This window comes from Aplidium turbinatum, chromosome 10 (assembly GCF_918807975.1).
Source record: "Aplidium turbinatum chromosome 10, kaAplTurb1.1, whole genome shotgun sequence".
NCBI lineage: Eukaryota > Metazoa > Chordata > Ascidiacea > Aplousobranchia > Polyclinidae > Aplidium > Aplidium turbinatum.
In genome coordinates this window covers 1910280-1928924 of record NC_137481.1, presented here as the reverse complement: position 1 = coordinate 1928924, position 18645 = coordinate 1910280, and the positions used below count along the sequence as shown (strand labels likewise).

The 18645-nt window shown below is 37.8% G+C and overlaps 1 protein-coding gene and 1 long non-coding RNA gene across 4 annotated transcripts; one reads left to right on the top strand and one right to left on the bottom strand.

Annotated features, from left to right (window-relative positions):
* Positions 1 to 40: 40 nt before the first annotated feature.
* On the bottom strand, positions 41 to 4997 carry LOC145778768 (uncharacterized). Of its 3 annotated transcripts, XR_014290463.1 has the most exons (6): positions 4797 to 4997; positions 3435 to 3764; positions 3181 to 3284; positions 2874 to 3065; positions 1548 to 1700; positions 41 to 389 (listed from the first exon to the last, which is right to left on the bottom strand). It is a non-coding gene; the product is annotated as an uncharacterized LOC145778768 (long non-coding RNA). The 3 variants fall into 3 exon arrangements; XR_014290465.1 differs by lacking the exons at positions 2874 to 3065; positions 3181 to 3284; positions 3435 to 3764; XR_014290464.1 differs by lacking the exons at positions 3181 to 3284; positions 3435 to 3764; positions 4797 to 4997 and having other exon boundaries at positions 2874 to 3087.
* A 4153-nt stretch (positions 4998 to 9150) lies between these two features.
* Positions 9151 to 12372, top strand: LOC145778350 (protein FAM200A-like). Its single transcript, XM_082589822.1, has 4 exons — positions 9151 to 9182; positions 10945 to 11501; positions 11571 to 11678; positions 12353 to 12372. The coding sequence occupies exons 1-4, from the start codon at positions 9151 to 9153 to the stop codon at positions 12370 to 12372; spliced, it is 717 nt and encodes a 238-aa protein (XP_082445948.1).
* Positions 12373 to 18645: the final 6273 nt, after the last annotated feature.

Sequence of the window (18645 nt, the reverse complement as noted above, 5' to 3'; positions counted from 1 at the left end):
CTCGAACTTTGAAATCGTTTGTTATCCACTGTGTTCATACTTTGTGAAGAATATTAGATTGTTAACAAAGAACTATTGATTGTGTTAGATTGTGCAAAAGAACTATTCACTCCTTTGACATGACGCTTCACGCATTAATCCTCTGAAGGTGACTTGTTGACGTCACAAGGGGAGGAAGGCTAGAAAGAGATGGAATGCAGTTTTAAAAATCTTCTTTCGTTTGTTTAAAGTTGTTGAGATAATTATGTGGTTTCTTTAGTAAAGAGGCTGTGACACTCGCACGGGCGCTTGACTGGTGTCCCACAAGTTCGCGCCAAGATTGGGTTGATCCAAAGCCACCGGTGACCTTCAAGCAGGGTTCATGATGTAATCATCGCTTTCATCTCTTCCTGAAACAAATTGTCTTGCAATGAAAGACCGACGGATTTGGACATTTACCGAAACGTGATTCACAAAGTAGGCCTAAACGCGAACCAAGTCGCATCCAAATCAACGTATGACCGAAGCATTTCAAGCTTTGGAGAAATAACGTTAAACCGTGGAACGGGTCAGTCTAAAGTTAGAGAATTTCACGTAGTGCGTTAAGCAAGAAGTGATGACGATTGCGGCAAGCGGAGGTGGATCTGGCTACCCTCGATAAGCGTAATTGTAATCTGCAGCAGATGGGTTATTTTGACCGGTAGACACTTAACATAGGACAATTGCCTCTATGAACCAGCTGACTGCAGCATTGTGAGCTTTCTGGTACTCAGCCGGAGAGTTGATTCTTGATCTAAACTTTGTTTGATAATTCAAGATTGATTGATTGAATCTTTATCCTCGGACTGACAAAGCCTTGATTGGTTATTCCTGGTAGTTTCGCATACTTGTAGAGGCTCTTGACGCAGGGCAGGTTACCGAGATTGGCTGAGTGATGTTTTCCGATAGTTGAAGCGTTGCTGCCAGGGAATTATTCCATTCACAAGATGCCGCTGAATGGAGAGCAGCCCTTAACGTGCGTGTATGGTTGCAATCAGTCAATTTAAATTAAGCCTTCTGATTGGTTCATAAACCTCACCTGCTGCACTGTAACGGGAACATCACTGGTCTACTACCATAGTAATGACGTGCTAGCAGAAAGAGATTGTTGTAAACATTATCTACTTTAATTATCTGCAATTTCTACATATAAAAACCAATACGTTGTCTGTTGATACCATACAAAAGCTTTGATTGGTACACACAACGTTGAGTATTTGGCAGTTATTGCACAACAGGTTGGTGACTTCATATGGGGGGGGGGGGCTTAATTTGGTCACTCTGTGTTTCAAACCTTCGACTGAGGATAAAACCTTTTTGAAAGGTTAATCCTGGTAGATTCGCAACCACTGTCGCGGGTTCGGTTACCAAGGTTGCTAGTTTGGAAGCAAATAAAACTTTCTTCCATGTTTCGAAACCTAATGACCGGTTCCATTAGCCCAGTTGCCGGTAGAATGATTATTAACCAATTAACCATATTGCCAATGGTAACCATCGTTCTATAACCAGCCGATGGTCTTAGTTCTTACAGCGACGTTCACAGCACAGACTTCGTTCCTCGTTGGTGGATCCAATAAGGTCGATGGATGTCGAGGTCGATGGATGTCGAGGTCGATGGATTTCCCAGTCACAGCAACATCCAGTAGAAAACTCGATTCATCACAACCTGAAGAGACTGCTTCCTACATGCAAGGGTTGCGATTAATTTAAAGAACAAAACTGCTGAATTTTCCAAAACAAAAGCTACAAAAACAAAGGTTTAACTGAAATGAGTGAATGCAACGCATTTAGAGATATTAAGAACAGTTTTTGTCCTGTTTTATTTTTTTATAGTATTTGTAAACATGTATCAAACTACAAACACTGAGCACTTAGTTCATCAAAGGCTGCATCTGCTATGATACTGCAGTAGCAAACATTTTTCAAGCACCAATGCTTTGCAAATGGTGATTGCAAAGAATTATTAAAGCAAAATTGCAAACGTATGAATGCTGGTTAAGCCTGTTATAAATTAGATTTGTTTAATGAACCTGATAATGTGAATAAACGCTCTTTCAAACTAATTCAAGAGCCTGTAGTTAAGCGATTTGATACAAGTTAACTTGTCTTGGTTTTGGCTTGTTAACTAGGCCTAGTTAACAAGCCAACCAACTTGCAGACGTCTTATTTTATCAGACTTACTTAAAACAAATAAATCAAAAGTCTGCAAAGTGCAAAACTTTAATAACATGAAACGTTCTTCAAGTGTAAAATAAGTCATACGACCACAAGATGCATCAGGTGATGATCCGATTTATTCCGACGTTTTGTCAATCAGACACGACTAACTTCTTTGAGGGGCTAGATTAGGTAGTAACTACCTGTCTAGCATGACAGAACACAGGACCATGTTGGTCTTGATCAACTAAACATCCAAAATGAAATGTAAATTCGAACCAAAAAACATAGCACGCAACTTTGAAACTGAAAGAACTTGTTATTAATCCAAAACCAAAAAGAAAGTTTACAACTTTACATGAGAACAAAGGGAAGAATAACAAGCACGAGTCGTGGAATATTAGACAAAAGAACGTCCTCAAAAGACACATTTAAAAGTTGATAAAATCCGCACGTTGATAAGTAATTCTCACGACTACTAATTGTAGAAGAGAAATCGTATCTGCAAGAAGAGTGGCCACAAACAAGCAGTTTTAGAAAAAGTAACCAACAAGCTTGCGATACTAGACTAACCTAACGACAAAAAGTAATGCAAAAATAAGCTCGCAGGAAGTAAAAAAAACAAAACATAAACTAGGACACGGCGTTTTAATTTTTGAAAAATATTACTCTCCTATATTCCTTGCCTACAATGGTACCAAGAAACGAAGCCTCCACCATAGGCAGAGACAATCCATAGATTTCTTCATTGAAATCCCTGGTATGTCACTGTGATTGGGGGTGTTCGATGGTGTTTTGTGAAGTCACTAACAACGTCTTCTGGCGGGTGTGAAGGCTCCACACCCCCTCAATACGGACACGAAAGACTTTTGGCATTTGCGGAGTTGTGTCTAAACAAATTAAGAGGTAGATACTTTTGTTTAAACTCCACCCACAGCCCTATCAACCAGAACAGCACCTTCATATGACTGAGAGGATTCGCTAGCCAGTAAAATAATAACTTACTTCATTCTTCACTAATCTGCTGCTGTTTGACGACTCCTTGTAAAAGCTGAAGGCGATGAAATAAAGTCAGTCTTCTTTCAACCGTGAACAAATGCTTGCTGGGTCTGAGAAACAATCGACAAAACTGACTGCACTTTCCCTGTCTTACGAAGTAGATTATTCTTGCCAACCTCATAACCCCTGCTCATTCAAAGACTAGCTTATAAGCTGCTACATAGGCAACGTATGAACTCAATAACGGCGACAGTGCTTACCCAATGCGGTGATGTTCAGCTTGATGACGTCGACAACAACCAGACAGCATGTCCAGTGACGTAACGCATCGGCTTGATGACGCAAATACGAAGAGTCACTGTAACTGCTGAGGATCAAACGAGGTTGGGAACTGGGTAGGACAGCAAAACAATAAATTGTAACTTCATAATAACTTGCAGTGACATCAGAGAAAGTAAATAATTTACATTCTTCGCTTCACCCTGATACAAGGTCATCTCCACCATACTCCAATGAAGATCTAAAGCTGCAAAAACCTTGCGCACTGAATATGACCAGGCAATCAAAACCATTGCTGCTACAACCAGCACCTGCAAGCATAAATGCAAAAATTTGGATGCACCTTGCTATTTACTTTCATTTGCTTTAAATTTTCACTTACCGTTTCGAAAATCTACTGAATATAACTGCAGTTATTATGTACTAGGTGCGCCCTACAAAAAGAAAGCTTTGTCCATGCGTTTTACAAAATTGGTTTGCTAAAAAGAATTGTTGAAAGCAGTTCACACAACGGAAAACTTATTGTTTATGCATAAAAAATACAACTTTTAGACTTAGCAAACAGCACATTTCTCCCATCATATGCTGTAAATTAGCATTTTCAATATTTGAGGTAATTTTACTAACCGTCTAGATACAAAACGCTTTGCTATCGGTTATTACATTGCTGTCGGGTAATAATTATGTATTATCTTGACATAATCTTTTAGTTGATACATCTAACACATGCACTGGTTTTAACAAGCTCTGCAAAAATAACAATGGAACAAAGCTATAACCTAAAGGCAAATGGCAGATTACCTCTTTGCTTAACTGGTTTACCAGCTTTGCAATGAAATCTGCAACAACAGTACAACATTCAAAAACACTGTGCCAACGTAAAAGCGCAATCTGATCACAAAATGGAACCATCAGAAAGAAATTGACAAAGACGTATTCAAAGTCTCAAATTGTTTGTGAAATTTATGACTTGCAAGATTGCTTTCAATAGTTAGGCCTTCCAAAAAGTGCCAACTTGTGTAATGAAAAATTTAAGACAATAATTTAAGAAATGTAATAATCAGGCAAATAACAATGAGCCGAATATCAGATATAATGGTATGTGCAATGTGCATGAATAAAGTATACATCGTGCTGTCACAACCATCAAACACCCAGTAAACTCAGAATAGCGCTGAAATCACCTTGACGCCACACTTTGGGTGCCTACATGTTTGAGCCTGAAAGTCATAGACCCTGTTCGACATAGTTGGTGCTACACAATAATGAAACTAAAATGTACCGAGATAAACCTAAAAAATATGCCAGCAACAAAGTGTTAGAAGTTGGACAAATAAACTTACCAAAAAACTGCAACAAAATCACTTTATGTATCACATCACTTATCCTTTTGAAAGCAATGGTTTCCAACAGCATTCATTCCAGAATCACCTTGAAATGGCATGTTACCCGCTCAGATTCCTTCTTGTTACAAGTAAAGTTGATTTTCACATTTGTGTTGCGCACAGATTGTTATTAATAAAATTTACATTGATTGAAGATTAAAATCTGTAAGTTAAACAGATCGAAATCAATGCACGGTTGAAATTCTCAAATATGAACCTTGAAGCAGTAGGAAATTAAATTGCATGACATAGCAGGGGCTAATATTATTGATGGAAAAAGGATCATAGAAGTCAAGGAATGATTCAAACTTGACAGCAGCAAATACTTTAATCAATTGATGACATAATTCATTCGTGCTTGTTTGTTGTATATATGAAACACACGACTTGTGTTTAATGACAAGCTGTTGAATGATTGAATCTTTGTCCTCAGACTAGGAAATCTTCTTGCAGAGCTTAATCCTGGCAGTTTTGCATATTTGTACAGGATTTGAATCAGTGAATCAAGCGCACACCCCGAAGGTCGAACCAGCGCCGCTTGATCTTGAAGCTTCTTCGTTCCAGAAGTCCTGCACTAACCAACTGAGCTATTGGGGCTGTAATTCAGAGGACAATTGAGATGATACCTAAAGTAAAGAATTACAAAAAGATTACTTATCAAATCCAAACAAAAAACAGTGACCTACTTTTATCAAAACAAATGACAAAAAACATAACAATTTCAAGTAGCTATAAACAATAACACTACACATAATCCACTTTTTAACTACCAGTATCGAGTAAACAAAATAAGCCGAAATACGTTTCACGATAAATGAAACATAACAATTTAAATTTTATTGACACATTTAGTTGTGGTTGATTAACAGCTTTCCACAAAAACAAGTCTGTGGTAAAGTAAAAGGTGGCCAGCCGACCATGTTATATGTCTCCTTTGTTATTGTTCATACATTGATCTTGCAAAAATTACAAAATATATCAAAAACGTCTTTTATAACTTGACTGGCCATTGTCTAACATTATAAATAGAGAAAGTAAACAACATAGTTGAGTCCCAGCAATGATCAATTTTATGCAAGTTTTAAATATCAAGCACTTTGATTGAGAAGTACTCATGTCAACCTCCTCATAGTGAGTGCAGGAACTGAGTAAAAATCTAGCTCATGACAACAGAACAAATCAAGACATCTACTTTTTCTCATAAGACAACGACCATGTTTATAGCATTCTTATTAGGTCAGTTGTATTGTCCATTTCGGCTTTATCAACATATTTGTTTTCTGGTTGCTTTGCCACTTTCTGTTCAGAATCTTGTTTTATTTCTTCACTTTTTTCAGCATGAATTAAGTCTTTAGCTTCTTCAAAACTTTTGTCCGCTAATTCAACTTGATTTTTTACCACAATATTTTTGCGCAAGTTTGTAGTGATAGCTTTGCCTATCAATTTAGACCGATTGGTCTTCTTTACTTTGAAAACATTGACAGGTTTTGATTTTCCTGGTTTGTGTCTTTTTGCAGGATTATTCTTCTTCTTAGCCATTTCAAAGTGAAAACTTTAGCAAACACAAGTTTTATTGCATGTTATTAAATCTGTATCTGTTTTAGTAACATATATCAATATTCAATAGGAACATTGAACACTAGCAGAATGTATCGTCACATAAAGTAAAAAAACAAGATATAAAAATACTTCTTGAAAACTTGCAAATAATTAACGGTTTCAGTATATAATGTGCTTTGATTATGTAGATCAGTGGTTGGGGAACTGTGGGTCACGACTCCAAGTGGGGCCTCATGCACAAGCCAGCACTAACAACAAATCTAACAAAGAAGTTACGCTAGATTCTAATCAAGTTAACTTATTTAGCGATCGTTTTCTTGTTTGTGTGATTAACATTGGCACCAATTGCACTGGATTGCTAGGAAGCTAATTTATTGAGCCCGATATTACTTTGAAATCTCAAAATACAACCGCAATGCAGTCCAAATTATGTTTGAATTATTTCACGGCCGCAATTAAAATTCAATAATTTATTTCCAGCAAATAAATACTTCACAGCAAAGTTTTAAAAAAATGCAGAAACTGGTATAGAGAAATGCCATTAGACAAAGCAGACAGCTGGGAGCTGGTATACAAGTCCACACCCTGGTCATGAATGCTATGAAGTGAATATACGTCAAAGATTGGAATAGACCAAGACTTAATGGCATCCACTTCACAAATTTGCAAATATTTTGCAATCAAAAATATTTCAACAGAAAAAAATTACCGATTTATTTATCAATAATGTTATCACAGCTAGTGTAAGTTATATCTTTTTACGCTAACTATGTACCTTGTTTTTTGGTTTTCAAATTATGTTTTCAAACTCCATTTTTTATAAAAATAAAAAATGGCATCCTGACTTTCAAGCGGCATAAAAATAAATATGTTAACGAAAAGTGCTTTTATCAAGGTTCGTATGTGGATTCTGTCATTGCATGTGTGTTCCTTTACAGATCATTTTATTTGACATATGATAGAGAATTATTCTGCCAGAATGACAGTGATTTTTGGACGCATTTTGGATTTAAAACAGCAATCACAAAAAGCGCTATTGTAATTTTAATATACACAACAATACCACCAAATTATTACACGGTTAAGAGTATGAAAATATCTTTTCAAACAAAAAAGAGAACAAAAAAGAGTAACTGTTTTAAGTTAAAAAATGTGATTTTTAGAGTTCTTTGAAAAAAATGGTTGCAAATACACACAAGCACAATATAGGATGAAGTGTATGAACAACAAAACAAAGATAGTTTTACCCCACATTTTTTGTCGATTCCTATGTATGATGTTGTAGTACAGTTTTTGACAAGGGCAGATACTCGTATACCAGCTAGGACATTTGTTGGTGTCCACTGTCTAACCCTCTCCATACGGTACAATATGCAAGGAACAAGAGGTGTTAAATTGTGTAGATCAGTGGTTCTTAATCGGGGGGCATGCTCCTTGGGAGATGTCAGCCACTTCTCGGAGGGGGGCACGGGCTTTACAGCGATATTTTGTCTTTTTGCAGTGGTTTCAATGTTCTGTAGCCTACTATTTTTTGCAGTTCACATTTTTTATACAAACTGGTAAATTATCGTAGCGTTATTATTAAAACAAGCATTATGTATTTGATTTTTAATATTATTATTAAAAATCAAGTTGCTGAAAGACAATTTCAAGTACAGTATCTCACTAACATGTAAGCTACGCCTACATGATCAATAAATACACAAAAATATATAATGGGATAAATTCTACAAAGTGGCTACTTTTACCCACTTGTTGCCATGGTAACAATCATGTGTTGCCAGAGTTAAGATTAAAGTTAGGAAGAGTTAAGCAGGCCTCGAAATTTGTACTTTTTTCCGGCGGTCAAGCCTGTCCTACTGGACTGGCCCTTTCAGCGGACATTTAATATCTCAACCGGACATTTTTTTTTGCATGGAGATTTTGCACGAAATCACACTACAGTATTGCGTAGTCGTGTTTGTAGAAGAAGATTTTTTACAACAGAATAACTCTGCAATAGTTAATGGCTTAATTAACCGACCCTGAAGTATAGGCTACTGGAGCAGATTGCTTGCAAACAAATCAGTGCGTTAATGACAGTCGTGTAATGACGCAATAAACACAATTGAAAACAACAATCCAAATTTCCTTATTACAAAAACAACTACGATCACTTATTCTGTGGTTTTCGCATTATAGAATCGTTGTGCCAAGCGATTACTGCCTCCGCGGGGTCGTAAATTTCCAGCTCAGCACTGTCCACCGGCAACGACAAATGTGTCTAACACCCTCCCTTCTGTGCAGAAATTCTATTTCTATCAGTATCAGCGTGAATAAGGTCGCCACATTCGTCTAAGCACGTGCGGAACCCAGCTGAGACTTGCTTCTCTGTTACGTTTCTTTTTAACAAACGATCAATGTAACGCAATAATCCTCATTGTTAAAATTAGAATACATATCCTGCCGAAAAGTTTAGACAACTTTATTTCAAGGCAACATTGCAAGGCGTTGAAATGATGTAAACATGGCTACTTTTGCCATCAGCTTGTTAACCACGCCACTCTAATGTGATCTTTAAAGCAATTGCCTGTACTATTATTGTTTCAGCTCCGTAGCCTATTTGTTCACATTAAACAAACAATTGTAACAATTCAAATTTAAAATAGGTTTTTGCTGAATTATCTCTATTTTTGTCAAGAATTTTGCGGCGGTCATTTATGACCGACCAATGAGTCGGCTTCGGCAGTCATTCGAGGTCATTCCGGAGGTCATGTCCGCCGGATATTTCAAGGCCTGGTTAAGGTAAAAGTTAGGAATAAGGTCTGGTTTTAATCTTTGCCCAGGACTAAAAAATTTTTAAAATTCAAGTTTTTGTTTTCAACAGCTTCAAACTTTTCTCAAATTAGGGCAGAATTTTTTATCTGGCAACGCTAAATTCTATGGTACCAAAACTGCACTGAATAGGAAAAATGTCTTTCAGTTAGCAGGATAGCATATAGGCTACTTTCATGTCATCAAAATGAATGTTAACGTTTCATACTACTGTAGTAGCAACTGTACGTATTCTTGTTAACTTTTGCGTTATTGTTTGAAACATAGCAACCTTGTCAAATGCAAATATATAGTTAATCAGCGCAGGGCATGCCACTGTAAACCTTTAGTGTATACCGGTACCGTACGGCATTATATTATTTTCTGTCATTAATGTGTGCAGAGTAAAAAAGATATTGAAGCTAAAATAGGCTTCACCGCTTAGAAATAATATGCCAAGATATTGCCATATAACATAGTCTGTCAACATTTACTGTGACTTCTTCACAAAATCGGATTTGTCGCAATCCAGAAAGTTTACGATATGATTACCTAACAAAGTATCATTTTATAGGTCAACCAGAGATTACTTAAGTCATCTATGGTTTAACCAGTCACCAGTGATACACACAATCATCTTTGATTCCAAACTGCGAGACCTACAAACACAGCATGCAGCATAGCAGCCTGAAACCAGCATCCTCACTCCTCAGCTGGAGAAATTCTTCGCCAAGCTGCCAAGCTGCCATTCCTGCCAAGGTCTGAATTTTACGAACCATGATTTCCCACGTGATTTTTTGAGGGGAAAAGCGGATCGATTGGTCCTTTCACACGTGGTCAGTCAGCTTAATTGTTTCTATTTCTGAACATCAACGCGACAACAATATACGTCAACATAGCAAAGGTCTAGAAAGAGGTAGAAGCGACAAAATGCAAACTTAAGATCGAAATAAGTTATTGTCGAGAAATTGGCACGGTTGCAGCACCAGATTAAATATAACTATCCGTCCTTCAGCTCAGTGATTTACCTACGAGTTACGACTTTGTAGGCTACCGTAGGCCTAGGCCTACACGAAGAAACTTCAAAATCAGGCAGCGCTGCTTCGGTTCTCGGGGTAGCCTATGCGCTTGAGCAACACATTTCAAGGCTGTTTTCCATTGAACGGCACCTGGTGGCAGGGCCTACGAGAGGGGGGTACGGAGGGTACGGCGTACCCTTGAGGGCCCAGGCCTGTGGTTGTTGAGGGGCCCGAAATTGTGATTTTATAGTTTACGCTCAAAAATGTTTGGTTAAAACCATTCTAAATGACTTGATTCAAGCATAAATGTTGTTATTCGTTAGTCCTTGGGGGCCTGTAATGTAGCAAAAGGGCCCGGAAAGAAATTAGGTACCGTACGGTATCTAAAGTGGTGACTTAATGTCTTACGTGCAAACATGTTTTGTTAAAAGCACCTTAAATTAAATCACAAAAGTTGGTTATTCTCCTGTCCTGGGGAGGAAAGGCATTAGTGTACGGTAGCAAAAGCAGGGTTGAGAAAAATCCGGGATTTTTTTTAAAAATCCCAAACCGCTAGTTTTTTTAAATGCCTTTATCCTCGGACTGACAAAGCCTTGATAGGCTATTCCTGGTTGTTTCGCATACTTATAAAGCAGCGGTTCTTAAACTGGGGGGCGCGAAAGGTCCACAAGGGGGGCGCGAGCGATGTCAAACTATGTGACTAAACGCATGTGACTAAGTGGATTTATTGCCAGGATAAAGCAAAAAAGTCCCAATGCCATTGGATCTCACTGCGTGATTCACCGTGAGGCTCTGGCCTCCAGGACTCTACCAGCTGCAATGAAAGATAAGCTTACAGTAATCATACGAGCCGTCAACTTCGTCAAAACCAGTGCCGTCAATAAGAGACTGTTTACCAAGCTGTGCAAGGATATGGATTCGAACCATAAGACTCTCCTCTTCCTTACATCTGTTCGTTGGTTATCGAAAGGTAATCAATTAGCCCGCGTGTATGAAATGAGAGATGAACTGATGCTATTTTTGGAAGCTCATGGGAAGCAAGATCTCTTTCTGCCATTTTCATCAGAGAAATTTCAGCTGGAGTTGGCATATCTCGTGGACATTTTCGAGGCCCTCAATAACTTAAATCTGCTCTTGCAGGGCAGAAATGCTAACCGGATTAATAGCTATGATTCCATTCGAGCATTTGTGCCAAAGCTGGTGTTGTGGCACCGCCGAATACAAATAGGAAATGCAGCTTCATTTACCAACCTAGATACTGCACTTGACAAAAAGCAACTTGAACTGAAAGGTGAGCTTAAGGCTGAAGTGGAGGCTCACCTTCAGCTTTTGAAACAAGAATTTGAACGCTATTTCCCAGACTTGGGTGACACCGACCTTCCAGAATGGAAGATGACAAGAAATCCCTTTCGTGCTAACGAGGACATTCTTCCCGACGGTTTGCAAGAGGAATTTTTGGAAATAAAGTGTAACTCCACTGCAAAAGACGATTATGAAGCAATGCCACTAACTGATTTTTGGGTTAAATATTTGCACATATACAAGGGAGTGGGTAGCGTGGCGATACGCACACTTCTTCCGTTTTCGTCCACTTATCTGTGCGAAAGTGACTTTTCTACAATTTTGAACATAAAAACAAAACATCGAAACAAACTTATTGATTGTGAAGCCGATCTGAAGTGTGCATTATCAGCTACAAAGCCTCGAATTAAACTTTTGGTTTCCGAAAAACAATTACATCCCTCACATTGATGAAAGCTAAATATAAATTCCTGTAGTCATTACACTTTAATGTTTGCTAATTTTGTAGTTTGGTGGGGCGCAAGTTTGGATGGCACGTCAAAGGGGGGCGCGGCTCAAAAAGTTTAAGAACCCCTGTTATAAAGGCTCTTGAAGCAGGGCCGGTTACGGAGATTGGCAGAGTGAAATTTCCGATTGTTGAAGTCTTGTTACCTGGGAATTATTACATCCATTAGGTGCCACAAAATGGACAGTAGTCCTTAGAATGCGTTGCTCAAGCGCACACCCCTAAAGTCGAACCAGCACCGCTTGATCTTGAAGCTTCTTCGTTTAATTACGAAGTCACGCGTAACCAACTGAGCTATCGGGGCGACTTAAACCTTACATTATGTCATTATTCAGATGCATGGGATAGAATTTAATCTAGGGTAGGCCAATGCCATTCTCTGTTGTTATAAACTTGGGGGAGACTGGGGTTTGTTGGAACATGGGGTTTGTTAGAACATTGCGTTTTTTTGCACCCCGAAAATATTTTACAAGAATTTTTTTTAATTTTAAGACTGGAAACTCTGAAATGCTTTTGCAGTGACTTTCTCAGACCAAACCTTCCAGTAGTTCGTACTGGAAAAGAGTTTGTTTGTTTTTGATGTTTAAAAGTAGATTTGGGTACCACCCAAAAAGTTTGCCTACTTTAAGGAAACAGGAAGATAATTAAAAAAATTGTTTTTTTGTGTTATCTACAAAGGTAGAGCTGTTGCAAAGTACAAAAAAAGTTTGCTAAATTGTGACCAGATCTGCAAATTTAGCTTATTTATTTCATTTTATCTTATGGGGTTTGTTAGAACACCTCTCATGGGGTTAGTTAGAACATGTTCCAAATAATCTTGATTAAGTAAAATTCTTGTTTAACTTGTCTTTTTCAATGACCAATGGTTTTAACAATATGATATATATCTAACAAAGATTATTTATTACAATACTTTTTAGCTGTTAACAATAATTAAAGAAAATTTCTTCCTAAAATTGATAATCAGTATGCGTACTTACAAGAGAAAAACACAACGTGCTACAACACCAAAAGATGTTATGGAAAGGGCGATGATGGAAGTATTGATCCAAAAAAGACCATGTCGAACCGTTGCAAAACAGTATGATATTCCTCATGTGACATTAAGGAGGTATTGCTTAAAGCATCGACAAAACTTACCATCTGCAAACAGTAATCCGGATGAAGTAAATTTATCCCATTATGGATACTTCAATAACAGAAATGTTTTTACTTCTGATCAAGAAGCTGAGTTGATGAATTATCTTTTAAAGGCATCAGCTTTATATTATGGCTTGTCAACTAAAGAGGTTAAAAAGCTGGCATATGATTATGCCAAGGAGCTTGGCCTGAAGTTTCCAGGCTCTTGGGAGCAAGGCAAGTCAGCTGGATGTGACTGGTTGCAAGGATTTATGAAGAGGCATCCAAATCTATCCTTGCGTACTCCAGAAAGTACATCACTTAGCCGTGCAACCAGCTTCAATCGACACAATGTGACAACATTTTTTAATAATCTTTCCTCTGTACTAGACAGGGATTCTTTCACCCCTGACAAAATATGGAACCTGGATGAAACAGGTTGCACTACTGTGCAAAAGCCCCGTAGGGTTGTGGCTCCATCTGGTGTGAAACAAGTAGGCGCTATTGTTTCTGCAGAACGAGGAAAGCTTGTCACATTGTGTTGTGCAATAAATGCAATTGGAAATTCAATTCCACCTATGTTTATCTTTCCAAGGGTAAACTATCATGATCACTTCATCATTGGATCTCCCACTGGGTCCATTGGCACAGCTCATCCCAGTGGATGGATGACAGAAGAAAATTTTCTCATTTTTATGAAACATTTTGTGTCTCATGTTAATTCAACTGTGTTCAATAAAGTCTTGCTGATCTTAGATAATCATCTAAGTCACATCAGCTTAGATGTTATCAACTATGCAAAGGAAAACGGTGTGGTTCTTCTTTCATTTCCACCGCACTGTTCTCACAAACTGCAACCTCTAGATAGGACTGTATATGGTCCATTTAAAGGTTATTATAATGATGCTGCTGACTCTTGGATCAAAGAAAATCCTGGCAAGACAATGACCATTTATGACATCCCTGGCGTTGTTGGAAAGGCATTTTCTAAAGCCATGACTCCAACAAACATTCAATCTGGCTTTCGAGTGTCAGGAATTTATCCCTTTGATCGCAATGTGTTTAGTGATGCTGAGTTTATGCCTGCTGATGTCACTGATCGTCCTATGGAAGATAATGTGACAGAGCAAGAAGAAGCAGGCCCTTCAACAGCGCAAAGTCCTGCTCAAAACATTGTGGAAAGCAGTGTAACACCTGAAAGCATTAGGCCATTTAAAAAAGCTCCTGCAAGGAAACAAACAGGTGGAAGAAGGCGTGGCAAAACAAGGATCCTTACAGACACTCCAGAAAAGCAAAAGATTGAAGAACTTGCTGCTAAAAAATCAAGGAAAGATAGTCCAATTGTCACAAAAGCTTGTAAGCAATTGTCTATGACACCTGCTGCTGAACAATGTGAACATGTTTCAGAAAAATCTCTGTCAAGCATAGAAGAATGTCCTCATGAACTCACCACCAGTGTCAAAACAGTATCTGACATTCAAGAAGGAGAATTTGTTCTTGTCAAATTCAACACTTCGAAGCATTTGCAGCACTTTGTTGGAAAAATTATTGATGTTTTTGATGATGGTGATGTTACTATTCGATTTTTACGACGCTGTGGGCAATCTAAAGTGCTTGATGAATGTCCTACATTTGTTTACTCCGAAAACAGTGACAATTCTGATTTCACACATCACCTTAGTGATATTGTTTTTAAGTTGCCGAAACCTTCCAATCTGAAAGGCACTAAACGTCGCCAAGAAAAATTTGTGTTTTCTGTGGATTTAGCTAGATATAATCCTCAATAATTCTGTTAAATTCAGTATTGTGTTTGTATTGTGTTCATTTTCTTAGACCATCAGTCCATCACCATTAACAAACAATATTATTTATTTTTCAAACAGATTGGACCAAAAAATTGTTTTTTTGCAAAAGCCATGGTAATCCATCATACCGTACTATTTTACCTTAAGTGTAAACATAATAAACCTTTCCACATTTTTTATTCAAAATACAATATTATACTGCTTTTTGTAAAATATTTGTAAAGAAAAAGTAATGTTCCAACAAACCCCGTGTTGTGTTCCAACAAACCCCAGCACCGGGGTTTGTTGGAACGTTTGATTGCTGTTGGTAAAATTAAATTTATGAGAAATGTTTTAATGTGTGATGAATTTTTTTTTATTACAATGTTAGAGAACAGGTTAGTCAAGGTTATTGAGAAATTTTTACTTTGAATTGCAAAGCGTTAAGTTGTTACATGGACTTTTCTAGAAAATGTTCCAACAAACCCCAGTCTCCCCTGTATTTTATGATGCTCAGTCTTATCTTATCTGGCAGCAGGGCAGGGTAGGCCGGTACCCGGTCATTTGGTCGACAGGACGTTAGGTCGACAGAACGATTTATTTTAGGGTTAGTTAACTAACCTTAACCCTAACCTAGCCTAACTCTAACCTAACCCAAATGTCCTGTCGACCAAATGTCCTGTCGACCAAACGACCGGCTGCGGGGTAGGCCTATATCATATGAGGGAAATAACATATTGATCCTCTTTCATATTAAGTATTTTTGTGCATAGCCTATTAAAATTAAAGAAAAGTTTTATTGCAGCTTGATAGGCTACTATTATTGCGCACAAATGTCCAATTCTGCAGTAAAATGTTGTATGGTGTGCAATACGCCTATGCAAACATCACACGTTTTGCCCAAGACAAAGGGGGCCCAGAGTGAGAGGGGGGCCCGGAATGACTCTTCGTACCCCTAGTGAAAATTTCTCTCAGAGGCCCTGCCTGGTGGGAAAAGACAACAACACTTCAACAACAATCGGAAACTTCACTCTGTCAATCCCAGTAGTGGGCTCTGCGTAAGTGGTTCAAAGTCTTTACACTACAAATAGCCTATGTGAAACTGCCATGAATAACCTTTGAGACTTTGTCGGAGGCTCTGTCTGTCCGAGGATAAAGATTTAAACTAACCAACCAATGAGCGTTTTGTTTACAAAATTGTGAACTTTTCACCGAGTTTAATTGCAAGCTAGCTAATCGCTTGAAAATTGTGTAGGCTAGAAACACGAAATAAAAAGAAGTGGTCTATAGCCTAGTTTAACTATCTAGAATTGGAGAAATGTTTGTTAGTTTGGGTAACATTGCAAAGTTCTAAAATGTGGAAAGTCTGATCATGATTGTGAACAGTCAACAGAATTGCTAGCGAATAAAAGTGCTCTTCATCAAAACCTTGTTTAAAGAACAAATATTTGTTGTTCGAGCCATAGTGTTAATTCCGAGTTTGTGAAGGTGTGCCATCGATTGCAACATGATCGTTTTATGAATTTGATCTGAACTTAGTAGAGCAACATCAACCTAGTGGTTTGAGTAGCCTACTCGCTTTTGTGTCGGCAGATGCAGGTTCGATTACCCATAGGATAAAAAGACCTTTTAAAAATGGCACTAAACTTCATTTCTGCTTGGCACTTAGCAGAGGAGTGTGTTGTTACTCCTTCGACGTCATTTGCAACCGCTGAGCACTCTGCTCTCGACGGTGTCAGAAGATAAGGCTATCGCAAGCAGCGCTTCTCAACCTGTGCACTACTGCGTCGTGGAAGGTCGCTGGGTGAGTCGCAAGGAAAATGGAAAAATCTGTATTATTTTTACAATTAGGGATAGAAAGTGCGTGCTATCTAAATCTGAGGCACTAAAACAGATAATTCACTTTATTCAATGGTGTGATAGCTATTTGGTTGGTCAGAGGCAATTTTTTTCAACCAATGGGCGTGTTGTGTGTTTATAATTTGAGATTATTAAAATTTAAAAAGTTTTATTTCTTATCATGTTTTTGCTTCATTTTTCGTTTTATTTCATTAACCACACAGTACTTTAACGATAATGCAACTATGAAGCCTATGTAATAAAAACTTGCTAGCAATTCAAGTGAAACATCGCACATCGGTAGGCTATATCCCAAAAGAGGTGCGCTACCACATTTTCAGAGGTTTGCAAGTAGGCTAGGCTACGTCCTGAGGTGAAAAAAGTTAAAAAAAACTCTGCCCTAAGGGCTAAGCAAATTGCGTTCGGACACCGTCACAACAAGGAGGGTAGCTTACCTTCAAAATCTCCCAGCAGTTGATTGCAATTCAATACATCATTAATATATTTCACAAGTGTAAACAGAACGATCTGTTGTAGCCTGATGCTGCGGGTTTGCTGTGATAGTAGCGATTTTTCTCGAGCTTTTGAAACACAGTTCCCTAGTCAATTAGTCATGTGCATTGACGAGCGGTGTTGGTGTCAGTATAGCTTATCGTTGTTTTATGAAATTCTTTTCTTTTATCTTCTTCTTATCTACACTTGTGAAATAAATGACCACCATTTTAACCTAATTAACATTGATGTTGATTGTGAAGTGAAGTGCAACACATCACACGACAGCAACTGCCTGGAATCAAATGTTGAGGATAATCAACCAAAATGCTCAAAAAATATAACAAACCAATTAAATCCAGAACCAAATACTCAATATTTTAACTATAAACAATTGCAAGAAACTGTTACAAGTTTCAAAAGTAGTTTGTCTTTGTTTTACTTTAATACAAGAAGTCTAGGAAAAAACAAAGAAAACATTGAAGAATTTATTCAACTTGTCAATCATTCTCCTGATATTCTTGCCATTTCAGAAACAAAAATTGGTCCTAACTCGTTCCTTAATTATTCCTTACCAGGCTATGTCATGCTACATAAGGATTCTTGTAGCAGTGCTGGTGGTGTTGCACTTTACTTAAAACAAGGCAATGTATTTAATGAGCGAAAAGACCTTTCGATTGATATACCCAATTGTGAAAATCTTTGGGTTGAAATTGTGCAAAAAAACTCACCAAGTATTATTGTAGGAGTCATATATCGTCATCCTAATAGTTACGCTTTTTCTGCATTCAAAGACAAAATAATTGATTCTTTAAATAAACTAGAAAACTCTCGATGTAAATACATAATTTGTGGAGATATAAATATTGACTTGTTAAAGGCTGCAAAGCAGTGTAAACGTTTCAACAGAAACTACTTTTCAAAAGAAATTGTAAATCAGCAGAAATCTAACACGAAATGTCTACCGGACTGCTTCTAACTAAATAAAACGAATGAAACTTATTGAAAGTTTCCTATTTCTAAACAAATAACACCCAGAGCGTTAACCTGCTACACTTGTGACTACGGTAAACACTAGAACATGACCATAGAAACGACTAGAAATTTTATTTTTCCCGTTTTCGAAACTCACACTTTTTTCTTACAGCTTATGCTCTCTTTCTTCCTTGTCGATTCTATGGTCATGTTCTAGTGTTCACCTGTGACTACAGGCAGATTCATTGCGAGAATAAGCCGCGCCTGGTGTCTGCCAAATCCTGGTTGAAAAAAAAGATAAAAAACTTTCCTAGAAGTTGGGACACCCAGACTGCGGAAGAACACTAAGAACGTGGCGGTTCACATCACGAGCCCGTCCAAGAACTTTTCGGGTTTTGTTGGAGATGTAGGTCCCCCCA